A 20670-nucleotide genomic window follows, 5' to 3' on the forward strand; every position below is an offset into this window, starting at 1 on the left:
GATCCGACCAACCAGCAGTCTGCAGGTTTCCACGTCACCTTTTGGGATCGCCTCAGCTCGCTTGGAACCTCAACTGAGGTAGTACTAAAAAAAAGTCCCTGGTAGCAGGTCCCAGGGTTTTTTTCGTAATGGAAAACCCCAAAAGGCAAGTAGAGTCGAGGCAAGTCGAGTAGATACCCCGCAGTGGAAAACCGCTATAAGTGAATGGGGCTCTGGGTACACCCCCCCGTGTGTTGTTGTGATTGGTCGTAGTGTTATCCAATCGCATGCAGTGAGATTTTCCAATGCCCCCTGAGATGGGTGACTTTCATTACTCGATGCCTTAATCCTTTTGGATTTGGGTCTGGAGTTCCAGGCTAACGTACCCCCTGCAGTCCTCCAAAGTACCCATTGGGGTACACATACCCACATTTACTAGTCTTAAGAGTCCTTTGATGCTCCACTCCACCTCATGGTGTAGTGGAATGTTATAAAATCAACAACCAAGATGACAACAAACGGTAAAAAACAAAACATTTATTGTCATTCCTAATTTACAATAAAAAAACAACACAATCACAATATTATTCATAAAACTCAAACATGCAGGGCGGTCATAAAAGTAACTTGTGATCATCAGATTCAGGCAGAAATAATTCTTACATCCACATGACCAAAGTGTGAGGACAAAAGGTCCAAAAAAGTAGGGTAAAATTGTTCGTTCTAGTACTTGAATAGAATCTCTAGTATAATTAGAGAAATAAAGTACAATTTGTCTTCCATTCTCATTTAGTGGAGGTAGACCTCCACATCGCTGCTTGGCTTTGCCGGCGTTACTAGCTGTCGGACTTTATCAAGCTGCCAAAGTAAGCGGTCACGGTCTTCAGCTTGTTGTTGAGGAGGTTCTGCTCCACCTCCACCTTCCCTCCTGGACCAGCCAGAGAGGCTATCTGTGGAAACATGGACATGGGGATAATATATTACCCGTTTAAAATGTTTATTCTACATCCACTTCCGGGATTGTTCCAGGACATTCTGCCAGATGCATGTCTTTTGGCCGATATACGTTTCCTTCCGCTTTCTTTGTGATGGAATTTTAAACTCCGGTGGACTTATGAGAACTATGGTTAATTGCACCTCAGATGGCCGCAGGGTGAATCCAGACAGCTAGCTAGACTATCTGTCAACAACGTTTGAATGTACAGGTTACACCAAAACAAGTTCCTTTCCGAGGCTATTTTGTAGCGTAGCGCCACCCAAGACGATTGTGATTGGGTTGAAGAAATAAACAACAACAACACGGTTTTCTCCCATACCGCTGTGTAAAGCTGTGTAGACTCACCAGACCCTCCTCCGAAGCGCTGTGGACGATGGTCTGGCAATGCGAGACTAGTTCATGTTAAACCAGACCAGAATAGAAAGGAAAAACACAGATTGTTGTGTTGTTGCAGATCTATTCGGTAACTTCAGTACTTACAGGTCTAGTTCAAATTGTGTACTGCAATGTGACACACTGAACTATTTTAAAGGTTCTCGAGTTGTAGCATAAACATTGTGTCCTAGATGGCCTTTCCCAGCAAGCAGGCATTTATCACATAATCACATACTAAATTATGTTAGTGTTCTTGTGTAATAAACCGGGGTTTTCCTGCATAGATGAATTTTAGTATATGTTTAAGACAAACAGAACGTAAATTTGAATATGAGAGCTAATCTCGGTTTTATCACCAGGGTCAGGCTGTACTGGACTCTCCCAGTGATTTTATTTTAATATAAAATTAAATTGGGGTAATTGGGGTTTTATTTACATCAGCATTATGTAATTTTTCTAAATCAAATTGTCAACAATAACAGGAAAATACATAGACTTCTGTCAAATAAGGTAACACAGACTCCCGCCCTTTATAGTACGTGGACCGATCATGCTTACTGCTGTACGTAGTCCCCCCCACCCCCAAAGGCCCCTTCTGAGCCAGGAAATTAACTAATTACTGATGAACTAATGGCCTGTTCACCACTCATGCATCCAGACACAACATGCTGTATAAGACTGAACATACAGACCTGATCCATGTCAGCATTGCGAGGCAGGAAGTACACGATGTTGTCTGATATCAGTTTGGCCAGGCGGAATATCTCAAATGTGGCTACGGTTAAGGACGAAAACCAATATTTATTATAAACATTTTCAACTTTTCAAAACATTTCTATTTTAAGCTTCATTTTGGTTTAAATGAAGAGTAGATATATAAAGTGTTATTTCCTTTGTATAGAGTTGACATTTTGTAGACGTTGATATTTCATGTGAACAATTGAAAATTGTGTGCAGTCAACGTTGCTAGATGCAAGATTTAGGGGGTCATCCTCTTGAGACCATGAATATACACATCAAATGTCATGTTCACAGGCCTCGTAGCTTGTCACACACTCCGGTTAGAACCAGCACTTATTTTAAATCCCAAACAATAAACATTTAAGGATAGACTAATATAAATGATGGCCAATTGCCCTGTAATAAATGGGAATTTTTCTTTAAGGACTCTTTTTGCTATACTGTCCTTCCTCCTTTAGCAGATAAACCACTATCAGTAAGGCTCTATCATCCCTCGTGCTTCTACATCAAAGGATATCCATCGGGCTGCATCATGGTCTTGATGTCAAACACTTCAGCAGTCAGGTAGTCTGGCCCTCCCCATGGTGGTGAAAGGAAGACCACATTGCCACGGAGACGGGGTGCCAGCTGAAGAAAGTCCCCTTGAAGGAAGTCGATTCGGTCAGCGACGCTGTAAACCATAGCATTGTGCCGTGCCAAGTTCAAGCGCACCGGGTCGATATCAATGGCCAGGACTGAGAGTAGGACACAGAAAAAGAGCACAGCAGCAGAAAGACAGTGACTACAGGATGTAAGGAATATCTGTACAGGGACTTACATTTCCAATCTTGCATTAGGATTGACACTGGACAGTCAATCAAAGAGTTAAACAGAAACATTAAAACATGGAGGCAAGTCAGAGGCTCAAATGTCCTTAAACTGTTTTCACACACTGTTTTCACTGTTATCACAACTGACATTAATTATGGAGTTCCTCAAGGGCGTATTCTGGGCCTGGCTCTATTTTAATTATACATGCTCCCTTTGGGATACAAATTAATACTCATCATAATGTAAAATAAAACATTTATGCAGATAACACACACTTATGGATATACCCTAGTTATTTTAGACTCAGACCTATTTGTTTTCATCTTTGTAATTTTACAAAAACACAGTTTCACACAAAAGAGTTAGAATATTTCTGTCTCAAATTAATGCTGATACATGCTTTCATTATAAGTCACTTAAAATATCGGAATTATTTAAAAAAATTAAATAATCATGGTTATTTCAGAATGCTAAGGCTAGGATTTAAACTAACCCAAAAACACAAAGAGAGTAGAATAGAGTGCCTTTTTTGGCAGTAAACACGTGCAATACTTTTGCAACGAGATTGAAGCAACCTCCTTCCAGTGTCAACAAAAAGGAATATAACATGGAGTAAAATGTAAAAATATAATATATAAGTAGTGCAAAAGAAAAGAGGGGGGGGGGGCAGTTCCAGACAGAAGTCCAGTACTTGTGACACTGCACTGGCGTCTCGTATCTTTTACAGCTGCAGCCTCACACATCTGAGTACCTTACTACATAGCTAACTGCCTTTTACTTTATGTTCCAGCCCGCGTATCGCTGTCACATACGTCTGTGATAAAAGGAAATCTGACGATAATATTGTCTAATGTATTAGTGTTAATAGTAGCTCAGAAGACCATTGTCAACCACAGCCAGCCTGTAGTGGGGCATTTAAACAAGAGTAAGAAAAAATAGGATAATTCATGACACAAAAACGTAAGCCTTTTTATTTCTTACAATGTAAAACTAACTCTACATCCTAAACTATTCTTGTTGAAGTCGGTGCCAGACAAAAAGATACTGATGACAAAAAAAAGTGTCACCATTGATATTGTGCAATGATAAAAGTGAATGGGGGTGCAAGAACGTACACACACACACACACTCACACACACATTAGACTCACCTCTCTTTCCAGTGAGGGCGAACTGGATGGCATTCCCTCCCACACCACAGAAGGCGTCAATGACCAGCTGAGAGTCCGGGAAGCTGTGCTCCACCCTGAGGGCGATGTGCTCAGCGATCCTCTCCGGTGTCACAGAGAACCAGCCCTCTGAAACACACCACAATGGTAAGGATGTGTGTGTGTCGGACAGAATCTAACAAGTCTGCGTGTCAAAGAACCATAAGAGGGATTTAAAGCTATAGTGTGTTTTTTTCTGCCCCACCCCCTTGAGGAATTCTAAGTAATAACAAAAATTTCAGTGCATCCACATGATACAAGCCTTTCATGGTCGCGCCACCCCCCCCCCCCCCCCCCCCCCCCCCCCCTCACACACACACACACAGTTGCTAGTAGCTTGTAGGCTAGTAGGCTAAGAGCTTTACCCCATACAGAGCTACAGACTCACAGTTAAATAACATGTATCATAGTTATATTGTCTTTACTGTTACTATAATTGCTACTGTTCATCATACCAACTGCTATAATTATTATGAATCATGTTTCTGTATATCTGTGTCTCTGTGTCCCAACCGGCAGTGGCAGATGGCCGCCCACCAAGTGTCAGGGTCTGCCTGAGGTTTCTGCCTGTTTAAAGGAAGATTTTTCTCGCCACTGTTGCACCAAATGCTTGCACTTGGCGGGGGGGGGGGGTCTAGACCTGCTCTATCTGTAAAGTGTTCTGAGATGAGTCCTGTGTTGATTTTACACTATAAATGCAATTTCTTTGGTCTTTCTCATGTGATTTAACAACTCATAAAATGTACAATACTTCAAATAAAGAAAATACAGAAGTCATTTTCATAAATGCTCAAAAATAAAAGTACCCAGAGAACAACAGAGAACTTGAGTGCAGCCTGACCTCGGTCCAGCTGGATCCCTTCATCGAAGCGAGAGAAGAGTCTGTAGCGTTGAGCCCAGTATTTAGCCAGCTCCGGTTCAGCCGCCATCTCTGGTGGGACCGGCTTCTTCCTCGCTCGTTTGCTCTTCTTGTTCTTTGGCTTCTTTCCATTTTTCAAGCTTAACTCTATATAAACATGCATACACATTATTAAGACCGCATCAATTGTCCTCAGGATTGTCTTAAAATAAAAAACATATATGCCATCAGAATCATTTGACAGTATATGCTTACCAGTGTTGCCTTCAGGTGTGTCAGATATAAGAAAGTCAGGAATTTCTTGACATGGTGGCTGTCTACCAGGCTGATCCTCCTCCTCCTCCTCCATTCTCTCACTATCCACAGTTCCAGAAGCACAGTTGAGAGTTGGCTCTGCATCTAAACTGGACAGAGAATTAGAACTATCTTCCTCCACAGCCTCTGTATTTCCTTCCTCAGCACTTTTTATATTCTCCCTGCTCGTCTTCCTTTCTTCTCCCGTTACTTTTTCCAGAAAGGCAAGCTTATCCTCCAGTTCCTGTGTGCTTCCTCCTCCCATCTCACCCTGGTTACATGGAGTCATCTGTGTCTCTCTCTGGTTCTTTTCGAGGAAGTTTTTGACCTGTGAAACAAACAAGTCTTCCATTTGACATTCAAACTAATTATACATTCAGCTACTTTACATTTCTGACTGTCATAAATAATCCATACGGGTGGTTTAACCCTGCCAGCTTCCTTCCTTTTCTTCTACATGTCAACACAAGTCAGATGGGAGTTTAAAAGCTCTAATGTGGTTGTGAACACCTCACAAAGAGCCAACCAATGTGCAGTTTGGAATATTGCGTTTGCACCATGCTAAAGAGTGGGAGGAAAGAATAGCATGATTGCAGCCGACTAATACGGATTACCATCAGTCAGGTAATTGTCAGTCATGTAAAGATGTTCAATAGATGCTTCCTTTCACAAAAAGTCATCTAGTGCCCTAGTTTTGAAACTAAACATGTGGTTTGATACAACTATAGTCTCACATTGCCAGACCTTCCGCCACAGCGCTGTGGAATCAAACTAGCAAAAGTGGATTTGGACATGCCCTAAACGCACCTGCGCCACGCGCTTCAGGCCGTCCGCTAAGATCGTTAGAATAGGGCCCAGAAAGTTAGTCTGGAGCCCTACCCTCCTTCCAAACAAACCCTGCCTTGCTCTGTGCCCAGTGTGACAGGGGTCTCATACAGTGTACACCAGTCAACAGTGTGCAGGCGGTACCTTGGTGAGGGAGCTGCTGATCCGTGGCTGTGTGTTCTTGTCTCCACACGTCTCTGGGAACCTGGTGTGTTTGCTGATGCGGCGGACTGCTCTCTTAGCCCACCGCTGCTCCTGATGCTTCTGACCAGCATTGTCTTTGAAGCTTAACACGCTGTCGAACCTGAGACACAATACAGAAATAATTTACTGTGTGATGACGGCTCCAACATGTGTCCACACCATGGCCCTTAACATACATACAAGCATGTTGAGAAACAGTAGTTACAGTATGATGTTGTATCCCTGATATGTGACTGTACTTGAGTGAAAGTCCTTAAGCACAGCCTGCCTTAGGATTTTGTGCTGCACCTAAGCTGTATGAATGTAAAAACAATGTGGAACAGAATCAACATGTGTCTGCTGGAGGTCAACTCTGACACACTTCCATAGTGAATGTTGCAAAGTAAAAGTGAATGTTGCAACTTGAGGTCGCAAGTGAAAGGGCAGGACAGAACCAAAACCACAGCAGCATGAACGATCAGACTTACAGAGGCTCGGGGTTGTGTTTGAGTCCCAGTTTGGTCCAGGCTGCCTCAGGTGTCAAATGTGGGCTCTCTTCCACATCCAGCTCATGACTGCAAGAAGGAAATACTGATTCAACAAATACATGCCTTCATTTTAGGCCGTTTAGGTCCACATGAAAAGCATGTTCTCATGGATTGTGTGTTTGTGTGTGTGTGGTTGTGTGTGTGTGTGTAGAGCTGGGCAATATATCAATGTTATATCAATATCCAGATACGACACTAGATATAGTCTTACATTTTGGATATCGTAACAGGGCATGAGTTTTGTCTTTTTCTTGTTTTTAAGGCTGCATTACAGTAAAGTAATGACATTTTCTGAACTTAAAGACTGTTCTATTATTTGCTTTTACCAGCTTAGTCATTATATCCACATTACTGTTGATTATTTATCAAAAAATCTCATTGTGTTGATATTTTGTGAAAAGCACCAATAGTCAACACTAACATATCGTTATTGTTCTTCCTTCTACACACAGAGTAGAAATTCACCTGCGTTTGACTTTAGCATGTCCTCCTTCTGGGGGTTTGTCATCATCGTCATCATCTTCTCTATTTAGCATCTTATTCCTTGAGCCGTACTGTCTGTTAGAGCTGCCGGCGTGCTGCTGGGAACCTGAGTCAGAAAATACTAAATATTTACCAACACACCTCAGACCAAATACACATTATCGCACATAGTAGCATTATTGCAAACCCCTCAGTACAACCCTAATATGAGATACTAAGTCTAAAAATATTTACTTAATGAACGTGATACAAACAGTATTAAAAGAAAATAAATTTTGAAATCAGGGTTCAACAAAGATGTGCATTTTTCCCCCTCCATCTTCCACCTGAGACAAGAGGTTGAAGGTGTCTGAGCGAGAGAGAAACCAGGAAAGATGGAGAGAGTTTTGTGCGGGGAAATGGTTTAAATTCTCCTGTCCAATGTGGACATGTGAGCAAAACACATGCAAAAAACATTTGGTTGAGGCCACTGTTATGAAATGCCGTAAGGTTATCTAGTTACTAACACCAAAAGAAAACATCTTTCTTTTCCAACCTGACTGAATGATTAAGCAGACAATTCTTTTAAAACACCACAACATGCTACATTCTTCCTTGTCAAAACCATGTGCGTGATGTAGCTTCAACAAAGTGCTGATTGCTGTTTGTGATGCTTTAGTTTTTTCATGGATGGAGCACGGACTCCTAGTGAAACATTTAGCTGGTAAATCAAGACTTTAAAAGGTTTTAGGGTCTACATATTTTGGTTGCACATGTTATGACATGTAGAGACTTTGCTGCAGCTTCCAGCCAGACCTCCAATGCTTGTAGAGAGGAAACATTAGAAAGCAGACGAGAGGTGAAAAAAACAGTAAGCAGAGGTAAAGAGAGGAGGAGAGTGGTGGAAAATAATAAGAGGGCAAAGGGAAATGGAAAGGCACAGAGGAGGTGGAGGAGGAGACAGGAGAGAGAGCTAATGTGTCTCCCAGACAGTAGATTTCAACATCTCTAAACTAGTTACTAAACCCCCCAAAAAACGTTTTTTCCAACCTGACTGAGTAATTAATTCTTTAAAAACACCAAAACATGCAACATTTGTTTTTAACTTCATTTGTTTTTTCAGACAAATGTAGCTTGTCCATTATTGTGACTTTGTGGAATATGAGATCACATTTCATTACTCAATTATTCATGAAATGCAGGGAAATCCGAGGGGTTACTTTACTATTTCTTGCACACACATATACGCTTGATGGAGTTTTGAGCCCCCAATGTCTCCTTCTAGGTAGCGCCATGACCGTTCACCTACCCCAAATCAAGCCTAACCCTTACCATTGTCTAACCAACTTCATGGCAGGGCTGCGACTGTGGACTTCAGGGCACCTAACTCTTACCGCAACCCTAACCTTAACCATAGCCTAATCCTAGATACGTTGGGGGCTTAAAACAGAGGTAAACCGCATATGAATTCAGTTGCTACCTGTATGTTCAGCTGTGTTGTCCTGTGAAGATGCAACAGGTCTCTTGTTTCTATTCCCACCATCAGAAGGACGATCCGCATCAGCCACACTCACACACTGGCTGTCTATCTCTGAGTCAGATCTCCCAGCTGCTTCTAATGTGCAGCTCTGTCCAAACAGATCATTCAAAACTTCATCATCATCATCATCATAATGACGAGCCTTGGCTTCTTCTTCTTCTATTGGTTGGCTCTCAGCCCCAGTCTGTCCATTCCTCCATTCCTCTGTGTGCGTCTCCATGCTCATCCCCCCTCCTGCTGCTGCTGCTGCTTCTCCCCCGCCAGTGTTTCCATCCCAGACAGACTGGTCAGCCGTCCATCCCTGGGCTGACCAATACGAGTACTGCTCCCAGTAGGAGTAGTAAGTCTCTGTGGCATGTTTGTCCCAGACAGCTTTAGTGTCTAGGTCATCCCAAAGAGCCGCCACTGCTCCAGGATCGGTCCCTGGATGTTTCTCCAGCCAGCTGCTCCACAGCAGAGCTTCACCCTGTTGAGCTTAAGGAGAGACAGAGGAAACGGATAAGAATCCATCCATCCATCCACCCACTATCTGTACTAATCCTGTTCAGGGTCGCAAGGGGCCGGGGTACACCCTGGAGAAGACTAGCCAGACAATCCCTGTTTTGCAACAAAAATGTTTTTTTTATGCATAGAGGAATTTTTGAGAAAGTCCAATGTTTTATTTTCATGTCCTCCTCTTTACCCCAGTAGGTTTCCCAGCCAGCGTCTTGGGTCTCATGTGCTCCATCTTCTGGTGGATCCCGCACTTCCTTCTCTTCAACTAGGTAAAAAACAAACAAAAAACAAGGTAGTGTAAAAAAAATAAAACTCACATATTGACCGAGCTTGTTTCATGAATCGACAAAAGTGTTACTCTGTGAAATAAAAAAAATAGGCTTCAACCCGATGCATGTCAACATAATCACTGCATGAGCTCGAAGCCTAATTATGGGGAACCTAGTCTAGCCTCTTGGTTTATTATTCATTCACTTGTGAATAAACCCCCCCGCTGGGCCTCAGGAACCTGTTCTATGTGTAGTTGGTAATAATAGGGCTACATGATATGAGGAAAATATCTACGGTAATTGCAATTATTTTGACAGATATTAAGATATGATTTGGGATATTGGAGGGAATGATCTTTTTATTATCATTGAAAAGTATTAAAATTAACAAAAAAATGGAAATGATCATAGAGTGCAGGACCACAGTACTTCATTCAGAATGGTTTCAAACATATTTTGCCTTTAACAAATATTGCGCCCCACCTGCAGTTTGGATGTTGCAATATTCCATATTGCGTTTTTGCTAAAATTTCTATTAATTGTGCAGCCCTAGTAAATAATCATAATAATCACAATGACTTAATAGCATTACCTTTGTTGTCAACCTGTAAATCGTGTTGCTCTTCGTCCTCTTCAGCAGATTCTGCCCAGTGTGCGGCAGGCTTCCTGTTAGACCTCCTCCTCTGTCACATGACCAAAGAAAGCAGCATTCAGCAGCAGGAACTGGTCCAGATATTTGAGTTTTTATTTATTCCACAGAGGTAACTGAAACACCGTAACACTGCACAGAAGTCCAGCTTCAGGTGCGACTTACCGCCCTCCTTATGTCAGAGGAGCAGACAAAGGCCAGAGGAAGACCCATGCTGGCCATCAGCTGAGTCTCTTCATCCAACACTTCCTCTTCCTCCACCTCCGCCTCCCCTTCTTCCTCCTCTTCGGCTTCTGTAAGTTGAGTAAAAATGTATTTCAAATGGAATCATATTTGCACATCTTTTGATTTCACCTGCTTAAGGTACATGCGTGTTGCCCACCTTTAACTTTGAGGTAGATGGAGCGTGTGTGTGTGTTTTTGTGTGTGTGTGTGTGTGTGTGTGTGTGTGTGGGGGGGGGGGGTGTTAGGGGTGCACCGATATGAAGTTAAGATTAGATATCTGCCCCAATATTGACAAAATAGACTGACTCATTTTTCCGTCACAGCATTTCCTACGTCATTCGTCAGCAAGGGTTTTTTCGAGGGGCGGTGGTAGAGCTGCAAAGTACAATCGTACCAACTTAATCAAGCACGTCCAAAAGCACCATGCATCTATGTTGTTTTGTCTTAGTTAGGACAGTAATGTTTAGTTAGGAAAGTCTGGTACCTTTAGTCTCTGCCACACGGTGGAAGGAAGGTATGAGGTGGAAGGTGTATTATTAAAGTTTATTATTAATTCATCAACAGTAGCGGATCGGTATCGGGTATCGACAGATACACAAAGCCCAGGCATCATATCGGGACTGAAAAAGTTGGATTGGTGCATCCCGTGTGTGTGTGTGTGTGTGTGTGTGTGTGTGTTTGTCATGCCAATAGGCCATTCAATGTGTGGATAACCTGGCAAACTCGGGAACCACCAACTAAACTAAAGCCCCAGTGTATTCTAAATTGTATAACACACCGTGGGCTCCAGGGACCCCCAGATCAGATGAGAGGAATCTGTTATCGGAACGATACAGCTCCCGATCCCTGGACAGAGTCAGAGACAGACAACACAGACAACACAGACATGAATCAACTACACAGACAAAGCTGATGAAGGCCATGTCTCCACAACATTCTCCAGTAACTTAAAGTTAAGTCTAACTTTAAATGTTGTTCATCATACAGCAATTAACTGCCAGTGGACAGAAAACATGAGAGGCTTAACTTACTGTACAAAGGCTCTGGAGCAGAGACAGTGGATTTTCTCCTCCTCCTCCTCCTCTTTGGATGGGAGTCTCCTGCTGAAGAAGATATCCGCCACCACTGTCACCCTGCTCCTCTCGAGCATCATGACGATCAGATCACTAAATTACAAGCACACACACACACGAGCACGAGCACGAGCACATACGTCTACACTACTGACCGTTACGTCTGTGTCAAAACCATACAGTGTAAAAAAAATAAACCAGCATGGGATCCCTTCAACATCACAATCACGTTCAGGAAACTTGATTTCCACACTTCCGCTCAGACAACACTCATATTTCCGGTTATGTCTTTTCAGAATAAAACTGCGGGTCTTGAAACTTTGTACTAAATAAATAAATAAATGAAATACACAAATGCAAATAAACACATTTTAAAATGCCGTCTATGGCTAAATTGAAATAAAAGTAAAAGCCATTGGATCCCCTCAAATTCCGTCATTTTTTGTTTTGGGAATAAGAGAAAAGATGAGGCAACGTACAGTTTCCTTAATGCTACACCACAAATACTGAAATTGTAGGTCAATACTTATAAAACAATATACTATCAAACATATTTGTCGGGGGCTTGTGTTATTAGAACAATAGCGATGACTGCTGGAACAATGGCAATGACTGATGGTTGCAATTATATTTGGCTAATTTAAATAGAACCTTTTCATGGACTTTTTTATTAAACTTCTTGGATTGTATAACAACATTGGTATTTTTTTTTAATGTCGAACAGGAAGTTTCAATTTTGTAGTTGCGTGGGACCATACACTGTGTGAATGAGTGGAACCATTGAGAGTGGAACCCATTTATTGGTACGGTGTTTTTTCCCAGGGACACGCGAGTCAGCTGTGTGGTGTCACACTGAAAGCGTTCCGCGGCCAGGGGTTAGTTAGGAACACTGCGGTTGTCAACGTTTCATAATTGAATGTTGTGTTTGTGTAACATTAAATATACAGTGGCGTGTTTTTGATGCTTCTGTTTACAGAGTGACTGTTTGAGGTACTGTTAACGTTTTCTGTGTTTATTCGCTGTTTAGTGTACATAGCTAGCTAGCTGTCACTCAGATTTTCCAGTTCTGCTCAATGAACGTAACGTTATACGTTAGCTCACTGTTTCACCGCAGCTCCTGTCCTCTGTTATTGCAGTTAGTTTCTTAGAATAGGACGATATGTATATGTGTATATATATATATATATATATATATATATATATATATATATATATCTTCCTATTCCAAGTAAATGTATGTCTTACAGAGCCTCAAATAACGTTAGCTAACGTAATGTTAGCTAAATAAATACGACGCTGACGTTGGCTTTAAAGTTGCAGCTTCCGATTTAGCAGATAAGGGAAACATAGCTAGCATAACTTACGTTGCTGAGCGACTGATACATACTCACGTGACCATAGAGAGTTAAAGATGACAGTTAACATTACCGACGTGTTTTGTAGAGGGAAGCTGTTAAGGTCTGAGAGGTTAGGGGTGGGGAGAGCAATGGTTTTGGAGGCGCTGTTGTTTGTGCGGATGAGTTGAATGCAACACAACTGTCATTTGATTCGGTGCATCTGTAATAGGGCTGGGTGTCGTGACTCGTGACCATACTGCCATTCAAATACCAATGCTATTACACTATTACCAACCCCCCTCAAATCAACTTGTATTCCCCTAACACAGACAGCTGACATTTACCTAAATAAAAATCATTATTACGAGAAAAATATGGCAATAATACTCTGCATGCAATAATAAGCACAAGTGAGATGTGTTTTCCTCTCCTCTCTTGTAGTTCGCCTGTGTGAATGCAGATGCTCTCCATGTAGTGTGTTCCTTCCCCTCGAGGCTGTCTTCAGCTTCTGTGGCTGACAGCAGAGCAGGATGTCAGACAGTGGGAACCAGTCCTGTTGGATGGGAGCAGAGGACACCGTCTCCTTCCTGGTAGGAACCCTGTCCATATAGTAGACACTTAAAACATCAACAGTGTTTTCCCTGGCTTTGTGTCTCTCTGTTTTTTTTTACCCCTTTGTATTCCTCTTTGGGGTAGTTATGCGTCTCTTTTTCACATTTTGGAGCATTACTATCATTAACTTATCTCTGTCTAAAACGTTGACAAAGCTAGGGCAGTTAATATATAACAATCAAACAGCTGAAACCTGCTAAAGATCTCAGAGTACAATCATTAGATCTGATGAAAGTCTTTTAGTTACGTTCATTCGTCTTAGGAGCTGCCCAAAACGGCTCGGCTGCTGCATCTAAACCTTATAATGGCAGGGGAAACCCTGATGAAGATGATAAATATGATAAATAAAGAAACTAGTACTTTTATTAATCCCTCTTGGGATTATACCTTTTTCACTCTGTCTCTTATTTTATTGCACACACACACACACACATACATGCATTACCCCCTCCCCCCATAATGTACATTTGGCTTGTGCATTCTACTCATGTAGTACTTTAGTTTAATTAATCAAGTAGTGACAGGGTGCCACATAGTCAGAGTGACGGTGCTGTAACATCACATGATTTTATCACCTCGACAAGCCCAAAAGTGAAACGGCCCACCAGGAATTCTCCCGATTACTCATCCTTGGCCTGCTAGTTCGTACAGCCAGGTTTGCAGCTCTGAACTAAAAATGTCCAAATCAAAAGTCAATAGGAGACATCTCTTTGGTAAACATGAAAATCCATCGCAATTCATCCAATAGTTGTTGAGATGTGTAAGTTTAGACCAAAGTGGTGGATCCAACTATTGATCCTCTTGTCTTGGTCCACAGGTGTGTGTGTTTCATGCATGGGAGGAATGGGCAGGCCTTGGGCAGTTGGAGGACTATCTGAGTGTTTTGGAGTACCTGCTGTGGGTCTTCACCCCTCTGGCCGTTGTCTTCATCCTGCCCTTCCTCCTCGTCATCCTCATTTACCTCTCTATACTCTTCCTTCATGTCTACAAGGTATACAACACCCTTTCCCACCATCCGTGCTATGTCAGTATCAGTTTATGTAGTTTACCAAATGTTAACAGCCAAAAAATGATTCAAAATGCAATCCATGCTGTTAAGAAAGAGAGAGATTTCATTGTTTTTTCAAATGCTATAATAATTGAATAATAACTTAATGAAAGTAGTAAAATGGTCCTAAATTTGACCCGCGATCGGCGTAACCATCTGTGATTTTTTTTAGGCAATTTGGTTGAAAGAGACTCAAATTTCAATTAATTTTACATGACAGTGTGTCCCAATACACTTGCATATAGAGCATACAGTACATACATTTTAAATTTGTACAGTTTACATTTAATTTGGATGTGTGGTCTATCCTCGGCTGTAAAAATCTTTACTTAGATTTACATTATGGGATGTAGAATTGCTATATGTATTGTTTTTCCTCTTTGCCATAGCACATGACATGCATTGATATTGTTCATGTGTCAAAATATTTTTTTTATTTTCAGATATTAACAAGATATTCGTTTTATTAGTTCCTTTTACAGGATTTCCGCACTGTAGAAAGCCTTCTCTAATCCTCTATTTCTATTGCTCTTATTCAGATAGATGGATGGATGAATAGATAGAATTACTTAATCCCAAACTGGGAAATGGTTGTGTTACAGAAGCAGGTATAAGACACACAACATCCACAAAAAATAAACAATAAACAAAGTAAAAATACAGTACACCTATCCAAACTTGAAAACAATACATATACACAGTTAGAGAATAAAAAATATACAACCATCATACTTAGCATGTATGAAATAGATGGAATAAATAGAAACATTTTATTTATTTTATCCTCTATTTGAAAAAATAGGGTTTCAGGGTCGACCTTCAGCTCAGCCGGTAGAGTGAGCCTCACGTAGGCTGAGTCCTTGGCAGCGGCCCGGGCTCAATCCTATTTGCTGCCCTTTGCTGCTTGAATATTAAGAATAAGCTTTGTGGAAAAAAACAATTGAAAATAAGATCCAGGTTGTGGCTGTTGTCCTGTCCTGTCCTGTCTTGTTCTTGAGTCGATCCAAGCTGTATCTTTTCTGATGTTTCCTTCTAACAGAGGAAGAATCAGCTGAGGGAAGCTTACTGCAACAACCTGTGGGATGGAGCCAGGAAGACCCTGGCGACTCTGTGGGACGGACACGGAGCCATTTGGCACGGTGAGACACCATGGGCTTCATTTATTTAATAATTGTTGCATCTTTTTAGATTGTGTCCCTATATAAAGCATGTATAAAACTGGTTACCCTGAAAGAAAATCAAAAGGCGAAAGATTCTGAGGAAGACATATGTGGAAAAAAAGTGATTAATCGCATTAATGTCGTACTTAACTCTCAATTAATCACAATAAATCACACATTTTTATCTATTCTAAATGTCCCTTGATTTCTTTTTGTCCCATTATCTTTTCTCATGTTAATGTTCTTATGAACATAGAAATATGAATCGGCTTCTTTTGTGCAATTTTTTTTAATTGAAAACAACATTAGCATATACTGTAGTTAGTTAGTTAGTTAGTTAGTTAGGTGGTTGGTTGGTTGTCCACAATGTTGAAAACGTCCTTTGGCCTTCCCACACAGCATTTAAAACGCAGGACAATGAACCATGACAGACATCAACAAAATGGTGGGAACATAAAAACAGATGAATAGAAAACAACCAAATACAGGAACAGGCTGCAAAAATACAAATCATGTTTTCCTTTCACATTATTTTCCCCTCTTGAAAATACACTATCCTCATAATGGCATTGTATTAAATTTGATATATATTACAGAGTCATTTGTATTGTTTTTTGTTGCATTGTTTTAATGAGTTTGGGTATTTGCTTGTGTTTTGTGTATGTAGTTGCTTGTCAAATTGGTGAATATGCTCTCCTCATTTGCTTGTGTTTTGTCTATTTGCACGTGTTTGCACGTGTACTGAGGGCCACAGTACATATGCATTTTTAATGTATTAACATGTATGCGTCATGAGCTCTGACCCGTGTACCAGGTTATGAGATCCATGGGATGGAGAAGATCCCCGACCAAGGTCCAGCACTGATAGTGTACTACCACGGAGCCATTCCCATTGACTACTATTACTTCCTGGCCAATGTTATCATCCAGAAGGGACGGCCCTGTCACTCTGTAGCTGACTACTTCCTCTTTAAGATCCCAGGTACTCAAACACATGTACACACACATGAATGCATGTACTACTAACCTCCACAAGTACTGCTGATCTCATTATATGTGCAGTCTATGTTTTTGTTTACTTTTAATTTTGTTGTTTTAAATTAAAACATTTTTTTTCAAGCATACAAGTACACTGTTTAGACTTTCATGTATGTATTATGTAGTTTTATGTTGTAATGGAAATTAAAAATGAAAAGAGAGGAAATAAACATCCCTTTGTATTTAAAGCAAATTAAAGGAAATTATTTCCAACATTCTTTTAATGAACTAATTGAACGTTGAATTGAATACAAAAGGCACCACAAAAAAACAATGACAGTTGCATTTTTTTGCGAGATGCCACAAACTTTGGCAATGTGTTGATATCGTAACAGAAATATAAGATTTATTGCGCAGCCCTAACCAAAGTAGAGTCTGACTATGTGTAACTGTCCCCTCTAGGTTTTAAGTTGCTGTTGGAGGTGTTCAGTGTGATCCACGGTCCTCAGGAAGAGTGCGTGCGGGCTCTGAGGAGTGGTCACCTGTTGGGGATTTCTCCGGGAGGAGTGCGCGAGGCTCTGTTCAGCGATGAGACCTACCCTCTCCTCTGGGGCAAACGCAAAGGCTTCGCCCAGGTCGCCATTGACGCTCAAGTGGTGCGTTGTTGTTCCCTGAAATCTACTGTTACTATCACTGCTTTTGAACCCTTGAGTTGTCTTCCTGTTGACCATGCAACTTGTTGTGCTCCCAGGTTGAAAAAAGGGGAATTAACCCTTTTTAGATGCTTTCTTTTAGATTTTTATGGCGCTTTTTTAATTTAATTTTTTTAATTTAAGATTCCCTTTTTTGCGCTTTTTTCAGCACCACCAGATTCACCACTAACATCAACTTATTAATGCTAGTTTTGTACTTATTTTTGGAATTCATAATCAATAAAGCTCATTTGAGAAACATGTGAAATTGTACCTAATTCTTGAGTAAAAAAATCTGAAATCATGAACTATTTTGACAAATAGTTCTGATTTAGTGGAAAATCACAGATTGTCACAGTTTAGTCAGGGTCCTTTTTAGAAAGAGAAAGATTTCATTGTTTTTTTTTGACCTGCGATGAGTGTTGTATGTAACCATCAGTGTTACTTAGGGGCAATTTGGTTCAAAGAGACCCAATATTGTGATGCAGAAACGTTTGGTAACGGGTCAAATTTGACCCATTACCAAAGTTATGAAAGGAGTTTAGCTTTGACTGCATGACATTGTTGATCGCATTTGCATAACGTTCAATAAATTTTACATTACAGTGTTTCCCAATACACTTGCAAATATAGCATACATACAATTCCCACATGTTTACATTTATTTTGGATGCATGGTCCATCCCCTTCTAATCCTCTGTTTCTTTTGCTCTCTTTTCTTTCAGCCAATAATTCCAATGTTTACTCAGAATCTGCGGGAAGGCTTCAGATCCCTGGGAACACTCAGTAAGTGTAGAAGAAAGTAAAAATCACTAATGGACACGCACAAACACACACACACACACACACAAACACAAACACAAACACGCGCCAGCGCACATGAAAAACTGGGCTGACATTCTTTAATAAGTGACATCACTAATTTAGGAAATTTTAAAAAAGGAATGTGGATTACGCGTTTTTAGGCAGTTGAGAAAAAGTTCTATCTGGTCGAAAGAAAGCTCAATTTGAAGTGAGATGTGTTTTTTTGCGGCTATTACATCTACTACATACACAAAACACTTTATAAAACACTAAAATTGAACATCCAAAACAAGCATAATAGGGGGCCTTCCTGTGGAAGTCTATCCCCATCTCCTTTGTCTTGCTGTCGTTTTGGTGAAGGGGGTTTGACATCACACCGGTTGACAAAATCCTTGATGACCTTTCTGTATTCCTGTATTTTCCCTTCTGACACACATCCAAACACAAAGGAGAGCGAACCGTACCTTTAGGGACCCCCCACTGCTGCAAACCAGAACATCAGACACACTGTCCTGAAGCCTCGCATACTGTTGGTGAGGATGTTGATGGTCCACGCAGTCCGGTGGCACTTAGTCTCGCTTCGCCAGGCCTTCCTCCACGGCGCTACGGAGGAGGGTCTGACATCTCCACACAGGATCCTGGGATGGGAGAAAAACGTGCTCTGGTTGATTGGCAATTTAAACCAATCACAATCAGTCACGGTGCCGCTTTAAAATATCCTTGGAAAGGAACTCGTTTTGGTGGAACATGTACGTTTTTAAAATTTTTTTATATACAGATTAGCAATTGTTAGCAAGACCAGTGGATAACAGCGCATAAGCTGTTTAAGTGTGCATACACACAGCGTAACAATATGTCCACAGAGAGAAGATGGACAGTACTGTGTGTACAATGGATTTAATGAGACACAAATAAGACACTCGCTAATAAACTGGTACTATAGTAATACAAACTATTACTACAGTTTTCACTGCTGTTGATGCATGGAGCGGCCATGTTGGATTCCACACACACAGACAAAGCTCCCAGTTTTAAATATCTGTACATATTTATACATGCTATCTCTCTCCGACTCTCTTTTTATTCAGGATTTTTCCGCTGGCTGTACGAGAGGTTTCGCCTCCCTGTAGCTCCTGTTTATGGTGGATTTCCTGTGAAGTTCCGCACCTTCCTTGGTGATCCCATCCCGTATGACCCCAACATAAACGCTGCAGAGCTGGCAGAGAAGGTAAAAGCGGCACACCATCATGAAGGGTCCTAAACTATCACCACTCTTCTAATTGTGGTAAGGTTTTGCGGGGTTTGTAACACTGTGAGCTGTTTGTTTACACACATAGCTTCTGCTCTGCAGGTGCAGCAGGCAGTTCAGGCTCTGATAGACCAGCACCAGCAGATCCCGGGGAACATCCTGAGAGCCTTGTTGGAGAGATTTTACACCAAACACAAAGACCACTAACACAGCAGCCGTTCAGCAACAGAGACAGACAACCCAGTGTGGGATAAAACAACGCGTCCCATTGGCTCAGATGGCTGCAGTGTGCACAGGTTTGGTGGCCCAACATGTTGGAACATTTGCACAGCTTTCTTCACCGCTTCCAAACAACCACCGACTGCAGCTGCTGAGCTCCGTTTTACATACGTGTTGCATGTTTCTGTTTTTTTTTCCATGCGTGCATTGACCCCCTTTTTCATCCAATGAACTCTTGAAAGCTATACTTCCTGAAGTTGTGATATTGGACTCGACAATAATCACACCTCAAAAAAATTATAAATGCAAAGAGAATTATTTTTTTAATACACACATGTACGATATCTAATTTCTTGTGTTCTGGTTGTCTTTAAGTCTTTTAATGATACTAGTACAGTGCTCGTTTGGAACGGGCCGATTGCTTGGCCAGTGGTATTGCTGCTTTTAGAATTCAAAAAAACAAAATTGTACCCCAAAATTACTTACAGAAGGACCCCAACCACTTAATTAGCAACTCCACTGGTATCGCCTACCACTGACTTACTGATTTACCTGACTGACAATGTTCTAAAGTAAGATTAAGAAAGAAAGAAAGTTATCAGACCTTAGCACCATGGACTCATGGCAGTGTGCTACCCAACTGGCCCGTTATGAGAGATAAACAGCACGTGTCTGCGATCATCAATCATCACCAGAACCGGACAGTTTGTGCGTGTGTGCGTGTGAGAGAAAAGAGAGATAGACAGAGAGAGTCTGTGTTGATCCTACAAATTCAACACTTCAGCAGAGGTGGCAGAGGTTTCCATACAGGTTAAATGGCTCCACGGTTAATGGTGATGTAAAGGGATTTGATTTGCGAGAGTATTTCGGCAACAGTAATGTTATTAGTGTTGTAAGTTAGCAGTAGTTAGACTTAATTAAACCCATACAGGTTGAGTCTGATCAAAACTGCTGTGGCTGGCCGGTACAGCTCTGACATTTTTTGGCATTGCACAGCGCAGGGAAGGAATAATCTCCGAGATCACGGGATGCTCTGCCTC

The 20670-nt window shown here is 41.2% G+C and overlaps 2 protein-coding genes across 3 annotated transcripts; one reads left to right on the forward strand and one right to left on the reverse strand.

Annotated features, from left to right (window-relative positions):
- Window positions 1-508: 508 nt before the first annotated feature.
- Window positions 509-11808, reverse strand: tgs1 (trimethylguanosine synthase 1). 2 transcript variants are annotated; one of them, XM_034888521.1, is made up of 15 exons: window positions 11490-11808; window positions 11237-11304; window positions 10399-10526; window positions 10177-10267; window positions 9503-9580; window positions 8761-9294; window positions 7284-7407; window positions 6759-6845; window positions 6232-6391; window positions 5224-5590; window positions 4951-5115; window positions 4053-4199; window positions 2610-2826; window positions 2044-2122; window positions 509-929 (listed from the first exon to the last, which is right to left on the reverse strand). In XM_034888521.1, exons 1-15 carry the CDS (start codon window positions 11609-11611, stop codon window positions 816-818), a joined length of 2481 nt encoding a protein of 826 aa, XP_034744412.1. In that variant the 5' UTR covers window positions 11612-11808; the 3' UTR covers window positions 509-815. The 2 variants fall into 2 exon arrangements, with proteins under 2 accessions (XP_034744412.1, XP_034744411.1); XM_034888520.1 differs by having other exon boundaries at window positions 9503-9583.
- Window positions 11809-12323: 515 nt separating this feature from the next.
- Window positions 12324-19919, forward strand: tmem68 (transmembrane protein 68). Its single transcript, XM_034888590.1, has 9 exons — window positions 12324-12521; window positions 13310-13458; window positions 14298-14471; window positions 15568-15667; window positions 16503-16670; window positions 17129-17322; window positions 18084-18144; window positions 19251-19390; window positions 19514-19919. The coding sequence occupies exons 2-9, from the start codon at window positions 13399-13401 to the stop codon at window positions 19616-19618; spliced, it is 1002 nt and encodes a 333-aa protein (XP_034744481.1). The 5' UTR covers window positions 12324-12521; window positions 13310-13398; the 3' UTR covers window positions 19619-19919.
- The last annotated feature ends 751 nt before the right edge of the window (window positions 19920-20670 follow it).

This window comes from Etheostoma cragini, chromosome 12 (genome assembly GCF_013103735.1).
Source record: "Etheostoma cragini isolate CJK2018 chromosome 12, CSU_Ecrag_1.0, whole genome shotgun sequence".
NCBI lineage: Eukaryota > Metazoa > Chordata > Actinopteri > Perciformes > Percidae > Etheostoma > Etheostoma cragini.